The sequence below is a fragment of the Limulus polyphemus genome, unplaced genomic scaffold (assembly GCF_000517525.1).
Source record: "Limulus polyphemus unplaced genomic scaffold, Limulus_polyphemus-2.1.2 Scaffold437, whole genome shotgun sequence".
In the NCBI taxonomy this organism is placed as follows: domain Eukaryota; kingdom Metazoa; phylum Arthropoda; class Merostomata; order Xiphosura; family Limulidae; genus Limulus; species Limulus polyphemus.
In genome coordinates this window covers 555,337-564,113 of record NW_013666047.1, presented here as the reverse complement: position 1 = coordinate 564,113, position 8,777 = coordinate 555,337, and the positions used below count along the sequence as shown (strand labels likewise).

Sequence of the window (8,777 nt, the reverse complement as noted above, 5' to 3'; positions counted from 1 at the left end):
CAAGTCAAACAATGGAGTTTTGTGCTCCATTCACTGCAGATTTCGAAACGCGATTTTAACGCTATAGTGGCACAGCGGTACGTATGCGGACTTACAACGCTAGAATCCAGGTTTTGATACCCGTGGTGGGCAGAGCACAGATAGCCCATTGTGTAGCTTTGTGCTTGATTACAAACAAGCAAACCTTTAACGCTATAAGATAGCATACTCATCGGGGGGGGGGGAGTAATTATGAAGACCAGATCTCATAAGAAAATAACAAAATTCAATACTTTGATTAAGGTTTTCGATCAAAAGCAGATCCAAAACAGTTATAATAAAGACGTAGTTACGTCTTCTACGTTTTCATAGAATAAATTTACTTTTTTTTTATTAAATGCGAGACAGGCGAGACTAGATTAACTGTCAAATTAAATTATAATCAGGAGAAAAGGTTATTTGCTATAAAGATGTAAATTATATTTAAAACATCAAATAACTAGACTTCTGCGCTAACCTTTTTCTTCAATCTGGGACAATATGATTCAGTATAAGCATGCTAAATTAAACAAAAGCTTTATTAGAAATCTGAAACACTATAAATCTGTGGTAACACTAAACAAATATTTCAGAGAAAATTCATGTTATATCACAGTTCTCAGTTTTATTGCATGATATCCAATACGTTTCTGAGTGTAATATCACTTTGTATTTTCCAGACATAATGCATGCTATAACCATTGGATTTGGCTGTTTCCTTTGTATGTGTATCTTGGCCGTTCTGGCAGAGAGAAATATTCCAGAAAATGGCCCAGACTTAGAAGTTGTTATTCCAAGAATCGAAGACCAAAAACTCCAAAAGAAGGGATGGAACAGTCTTTCTGGAATGTGGGGCAAGCGGGACTGGAATGGCTTGTCAGGAATGTGGGGCAAACGGAACTGGAACAACCCTTCTGAAACTGTAAACAAACGAGGCTGGAATGATCTGTCAGGAATGTGGGGAAAAAGAGACTGGAATGATCTATCAGGAATGTGGGGAAAAAGAGACTGGAATGATCTATCAGGAATGTGGGGTAAAAGAGACTGGAATAACCTATCAGGAATGTGGGGTAAAAGAGACTGGAATAACCTATCAGGAATGTGGGGCAAACGAGGCTGGAATAACCTATCAGGAATGTGGGGCAAAAGAGGCACATACACTGACAGTCTGAATAGGATCTGGCCCATTCCCCCAGTTGAAGCAAGTAGTAACATGTGGGAAATATCAGGAATGCAAGGTAATAATCAGCATTGTGTTATCATTGAAAAAATCCTTTAATTTTTTGCTTTTAACATACTTAAACTTTAATCACTTATTTATTTAACATTCAGTGAGTTATTTAAACATTCGTAAAAAAAACGAGAAATACATATATATATACTCTTCAAACTGGAGGTTTATATAATTCTTCCAACCTAAACATCGGTTTTAAATTTTCCAAAAGTAGACAAAGAGTCTTCTGTATTGGCTGTATCTAAGTGAAAAATGATTGTTAATTAACAAATAATAACAATATCACTGCATTTATCGTGTGAACTATGCACCATTTCCTTAGCCTAAAGTAGCAATGTTTTATAGCAAATACAATAATAATTAAAGCATTAATCTATACCGAATGTCCATAGAGTCAGCTCGTTAAGCCTTCTCTACAGCTTTTATATAAGGTAGAGTAAAAAAAAAGGAACTTGTCAGTTATTCTACTGTCGTCATTGTTGCTTGGAGCTTTTCTTTCCCTATTAATCAATTTTACAGTGGTGTTAAACTTATACAATACTAAAAGGTTTCTTAATAGAACATAAAATAGCCTTTATATTAATAATTGGTGCTCAACCACAAAACATAACTATAAAAGTGAAACTATCAAGCATTTCTTGAAGTCTAAATATTATTAGTACATAATATTACTTAAGAATTCAAGAACGTTGCACGTTCAATTTAAAGACTACAGATGTACTGTGTTGATTTTATCTATAGGTCTGCATTTTCATTTCGAATGAATTTGCACAGCATCCTTGTTACAGTACAGGATGTAATCCATATAATATCTTGAAAGCACAAAGGGAACCTTGATTCTACTATTTGTACTGCGGACAATCAACCCTTGTCTACAAGTAATAAGAAATATAAATATTCTAATATGTTTGTTTTTCGATGTTGATACTACTTAAACATAAACATAAATATGAAATTTAAACATTAACAATGGATTAAAGCACCCGTGGATATTTCAACTAACATATGCTGTTAGTTTATATGAGTATATATCAAAGCCATAACTTTATTATTGTAGTTTTAATGCTTTATAAAAGAGAAGAGAATCATTACCTACTAACTTGTTTTTCTGTATTGCGAAAGACTTGGAATTATTTCTGTCGTAGCTTTGTCTTATTACACATGACGAAAGGCAGAAGACTTTCGAAAAGTCGTTCTCTACACTTGTGTTTCTATAACAGGCAGTTGCCGTCCATTCAACTAAGTTTCATCACTAAAAATAAGTATTTATTTACGTTCTAATAATATAAATGGTTACTTTTCATTGGTAGTTAGATAGAAAAACAGTTAGAAAAATATTATTAGATTACATGTTAACTACGTGTTATTTTTCTTTCGAATCTAGGACCGTTAAAAAGTAGACGCCAGGAGTCTACAGGCAAGGAAATATCGGAGGAGTGAATGATGAAATGACTGATGGTGTTAAAGTTATAATCATTGTTTTGTTTTTAAGAAAGTGATTAAATTCCTAATATAGCAGCAATCTCTAATTTTATGGATTAAGTTACATATGCTAGAATCTCAAATATGTATTTTTATGGGCCCAAAAGTTTTCGTTTTCCAGCCGTTCATGTTTAATGTTCTATACACTTGATGCACGGGAAGTACCTACGTCATTGAAATCCATCGACTCGGCGCCCAGTTTTGTTACTGAACTTGCTATATTTACGTGGATATATTGAAGTGTTAAATGTAGAATCTCAATGACGGATTTTTTTTCGGGAGGTCACGAATGAAATATGGACTGAGAATGAATGTATCAATACAAATAAATATTGTGAATCATTGTTCGCTTTGGATGTATTTGTTTCCGAGAAAACTAAACTTAAACCTTTATTTTTCTCATGTTTTTTATTTTACAAGAAAAAGAGTACTAAAACGTCAGAGAAATTTAAGAAATAAAATCAGCTAAGATAATTTTTGAGACAGAAAAGTTAAAAATTATATTAACAAGATACAACAATAAAGCAACATATATTGTTAAAGTGGAAATTTAATATTATATCAACAAGATACAACAATAAGGCAATATATATTGTTAAAATGAAAGTTAAAAATTATATCAACAAGATACAATTATAAAGCCATATATCTTATTAAAGAGGACGTAAACATTCTATCTATCTGATACAGATACAATATACACAGCTTCGAATGAGGTATCGTTTGAAAGATAATGCTCCCTGTATTTGTCATCAAAAGTTAAACTTCAAATACTTACCTTGGTTTGGTTGCATGTCTGAGAAATTAGGAACGGCTAGCGTAGATAGCACTTGCGTAGTGTTGCGCGAAATTCAACAAACAGTTATATGATTTAGTTGCAGTTTCAAACAAACTCCCGCTTTCTACATAACTATACAAACATACAGCCACTCTGTGATAGACTTCTAAACAGATCATTCACTTATTTCAAGAAAAACTTACAAAAAAATGAATTATTACGCACACTAGATCGCTATATCATACACGATGGAAATGAGTCTAAGTATCCCTCACCCATAAATATGTATTACAAGTTTAGTAATCAGCCACCTATTGCTAGAATTGCCCAATTCACCATTATTGTGGTGTATTAATAGGGTATTTGTGTAAATATGTATAATATAGGCTACATAATGAAAAGACATTGTAATATATGGGATTATAAATAGCGAAGTGTATACCAGTGTGAAATAAATAGCGAAGTGTATACCAGTGTGAATGATGAACGTAGTGCATAAATGGACATGGCCCTGATAGGGGTACTGAATTCATATCTTGACTTTATGTGAAATCAACACCCTCTTTTGTGTGGCGTTCAACATTTAAACAATGAAAACTAAACATCAGTACAGGAGGTCAAACTTGTACTTGACCCTTCCAGATTTACACGGTTTCAAATTGCTGTTCTAAACCTACTCCTCGCTTTGCTGTACAGTTTACTAACAGCCAAGTTATAAGCTTAACTTTTCTGTTCGTAGAACAGTTGTACTTTTGCAATAAAGGCTTAACTCTCCTATTCGTAGAACAGATGTAATTTTCAAGTATAGTCTGTTTGTTAAGCACAAAGCTACACATAAAGGTTTCTGTGCTGTGTCAACACAGGTATCGATACCCAGTTTTTAGCGTTATAAGTCTGCAGACTTATCACTATGCCACTAGGAGGGGCTTCTGGTAAAGGGAAAGACAATTAAATATAAACAAAGTACAATTGAATAATAGACTTAGGGAAAGTTAAGAATAAGTAGTGATACAACTTGTAAGACTTGCACAAATGTTTATGTCATTGACTATAGATCTCCAGAAAAATAATAAGGAAAATATAACTTTTTTTAAAATAAGTATATGACCAATCTGTAGAATAAACAGTTTTCGCACGAATTTTTAAGTTGTATGTATATTCTTTATAACAGCATATCTAGTTTAGTTTTTATTTGGTGTTCCACATTTACATCGTGTTTTCTATAACTACCAGAAGTTTTAGTCACTGTGTCTGAAGAACTATACACAGATGTGGAAGTTATGGAAATAAGAGTATGCATGTTTCTTTAATTAAACTATTTATCTTTATTCTTATCTATGGTGCTCTTTCTGATGTCCCTGTACCTTGATGTCATCCATGTCTTAACTTTAGATCATGGGTCAGCACATCTCTGAAGTGGATAACTTGTTATCTATATCCTTATCTATGGTGCTCTTTCTAATGTCCCTGTACCTTGCTGTCATCTATATCTCAACTTTAGATCATGGGTCAGCACATCTCTGAAGTGGATAACTTGTTATCTATATCCTTATCTATGGTGCTCTTTCTAATGTCTTTGTACCTTGCTGTCATCCATGTCTTAACTTTAGATCATGGGTCAGCACACCTCTAAAGCGGATAACTTGTTTTGTACTACTGAAAGGCGGAGAGAAGAGGATGGGTGAGTGGATCAGCAATAAGTCTTAGAGTTATAACAGCTCATTGTACAGTTTGTGTTTAACAATAAACACTGTTGAAAGCTAATTGTATGAGTATGGTGTTCCAGATCCTGTGCTGCCTTTGGAACAAATTCCTCCTTGTTCTGTCTGATGCACCATTCCCCGAGACCACAATTTCCACTCTAAGCAACTTATGTCAAGGACGTTTCACAAACCTTTCACTTTAAGTGGACGTTGGTTCGAAGACCAGGTTTTGGCCAAGGTACAAAAGTCAATTGTAACTGAATCGAGGAACACGATAGGTACGAATTGGTTTGTTGTAATTTGAGCCACACGAGAGGTACGAATGGGTTGTTGTGATTTGAGCTCCTTCAGCTACATTTCTTATGAAAACCTTTCAAGGAGATGCTCGAAGTTTTACCGGTGCCAGTGATGCATCCAACTTCAATACAAAGACAACTTGGGTCGGAAAATTTTCTTTCGTAACTGTTGGCATTTCTCTAGATCAACTTCGGAACTTCTTGCTGTCCTAAATGTTCTGCCGTGTTATATATTTTTTCGTTTCTATGTAGAACATTTAAGACTCCATTTTTGGAATGTCGTGTCGCTTTGCTCTATATTGTTCAACAATCTTCTATATGATTATCTTGCGTCGAAAATTTTTGTAACAAAGTACTCCAGTCATAAGTCAAACCTAGCAGTAATGTACTGGTAAAAGGTCGGAAAATCGCCTAGTTCAAAGTACATAGGTATTAAACTTGTTACAGCTGGAATTTCTAGTGCCACAACACTTACAAAGTGTGATAAGCCTTATATACATATTAAAGTGAGAAAATTCAACATATCCTAAAAACGCAATTCAACACAAACTGTAAATTATGAACCTTACTCCCAAGAGATGTCTAGACATAGAGGGCGAAAATATAACAACGGAAGTTAAGTTTCGTGGTTTGGATTCTGCAAACACCACATTTCATCTATGGACATTCTGCTGTAATACTAGTTCCTAGAATAGACATAGAGGGCGAAAATATAACAACAGAAGTTAAGTTTCGTGGTTTGGATTCCGCAAACACCACATTTCATCTATGGACATTCTGCTGTAATACAAGTTCCTAGAATAGACATAGAGGGCGAAAATATAACAACGGAAGTTAAGTTTCGTGGTCATAGTTACCGCAAACACCACATTTCATCTATGGACATTCTGCTGTAATACTAGTTCCTAGAATGTTTTAGAAGAGTATAAAGAATTGTAAAACTGTTTGTTTTGAATTTTGCGCAAAGCTACACGAGAGCTATCTGCGCTAGCTGCCCCTAATTTAGCAGTGATAAACTAGAGGGAAGGCAGCTAGTCGACACCACCCACAGCCAACTCTTGGGATACTCTTTTACTAACGAATAATGGAACTGACTGTCATATTATAACGCCCTCACGACTGAAAGGGCGAGCATATTCAGTAAAGAGAATTCGAACCCGCAGCCCTCAGATTGCGACTTGAGCGTATTAACCACCAGGTCATGCTAGGCCCTATTGTAAAACATTGTATAAGATAGATGTAAGGGTTTTCAGCATGTTGTTTACCTATATTGACAGGAAAGACGTTATTTTACTTTCAGCAGATAGTTAATGAGTTATCGAAACAATGAAGGACTAATATTACAACAGATGTCCGTATGTTTGTGAAACACAAGAACTTCTTCTATATACATATATACATAAAGCACAAACATCTGTGTGTCTGTCTGTTTGTCCTTTATCTAACAACTCCTAGGTCGCTGAGCTAATCTCAACCAAACTTTGTGGAATGGTAGTTTGGAACAAGGGGCATGTTAATGAGGATTCACGACCTCATCCACCCATCATTATTGCTGTTTTTGAGCATATATTATCTTTGACGTAAGTTGGTGTTAAGAAGATTCACAAATGGCGGGCCCGGCTTGGCCAGGAGGTTAGGGCGCTCGACTCGCAATCTGAGGGTCGCGGGTTCCAAGTCCCACCAAACATGCTCGCCCTTTCAGCCGTGGGGGCGTTATTATGTGACGGTCAATCCCACTATTCGTTGGTAAAAGAGTAGCCCAAGAGTTGGTGGTGGGTGGTGATGACTAGCTGCCTTCCCTCTAGTCTTACACTGCTAAATTAGGGACGGCTAGCGCAGACAGCCCTCGTGTAGCTTTGCGCGAAATTCAAAAAACAAAAACATAAAATAACACAACCATACAACAGCATACATAAGCAATTCCAAATCACTCGCAAACACAGCTTAGTTGACACGAATTTATTCGATACGTTACCATGGAAAAGCATAACTTACAACAATACAATACATAAAACGTGAACAATCCCAAGAAATTTGCTATCACAATTCAAATTACACGAACTTATTTGATATATTATTACTGAAAAAATATTTGTTTTTTTGCTTTTTTTTAATTATGCACAAAGCTACACAAGGGCTAACTGTGCTCTGCCCACCACGGGTATCGAAACCCGGTTTCAAGCGTTGTAAGTCCGCAGACATACCGCTGTGCCACTGGGGGGCCTGAAAAAATAACTTATAGCAACGCAACAATACAATAAGCAAAAATAAATAATCTTAAAAATAACTTGAATTCGAATTTAGATGATACTAGACCACCGCGACCCGTTAGGTCACCCACTATTCAGAGGTTATGAACAGTTTTAATGAAATGTTACTCGCTGCTGGCATGCTTTCAAGCTTTTTCGTATCTTACAAAATATTACGTGATTAAAAGCACATGCAGCAACGCACCTAAATTAACGTCTCGCAACAGATGTCTCTTTACTACATCATACGAGGGTATGTTAATTAAATGGAAAACCTAATCGCTGAGGTTAGGTAAGGGTGACACCTTTGTGTCGGAACGAAGTAGGATGTGGTTCTATGACACTGAACTCAAAGAGTCACTCTACGTGAGTCCCAGAACAAGATGTACTGTCAGTATTTCTGTTTTAACAGTTTGGAAGGAAAGATAGGCTAGATTTAAAGACTATATAAAGTTATACACGTACTTTCGGTTCGTTAAAATAAGTACCTACACTAAAATAAGAGTAACGTTTTTTAAATAAATTTTGTTCTTGAAATTTTCAAATTGCAAACCTTAAAAAGTTTGATCGGGTTTTTTGTACTTTAAGCTACAAAAGCAATACGTTTTTGTACCACTTATTTCAGTAGTCTTCAATTTCAGGTTTGTTCAGTTTTCTAAAGATACCTTATCCTGACACACCATTAAAATAATATTTTCCTATATATGGTGATTATATTACAGATCAGCTATATTTGAAAGTCTAAAAAATGCATTCTATTATCAAAATAGTACAAATATTCTACTGGACTTGTTTGTTTGTAATTACGCACAAAGCTACAGAATGAGCTATCTGTGCTCTGCCCACCACAGGTATCGAAACCCGGATTCTAGCGTTGGAAGTCCGCAGACATACCACTGTGCCACACGCTATAATTCACAACGATTCACGCACTTTACTAACGGTGCCTACTGCTCGCTTTACTCAATTATCTATCTCTATATCTGTCTATCTGCAATTATATCTCCGCTTTATTTG

The 8,777-nt window shown here is 35.4% G+C and overlaps 1 protein-coding gene across 2 annotated transcripts in view; it reads left to right on the top strand.

Annotated features, from left to right (window-relative positions):
* The window catches only part of LOC106458266 (prothoracicostatic peptide-like), a 17,930-nt gene extending 14,851 nt beyond the window's left edge, over positions 1-3,079 (top strand). For both annotated transcript variants that reach the window (XM_013917753.2, XM_022384412.1), the window contains exons 2-3: positions 699-1,256; positions 2,637-3,079. In XM_013917753.2, coding sequence (XP_013773207.2) covers positions 704-1,256; positions 2,637-2,692 — 609 coding nt within the window. In that variant the 5' untranslated portion in view covers positions 699-703 and the 3' untranslated portion in view covers positions 2,693-3,079. The remainder of the gene's footprint in view (positions 1-698; positions 1,257-2,636) is intronic.
* Positions 3,080-8,777: the final 5,698 nt, after the last annotated feature.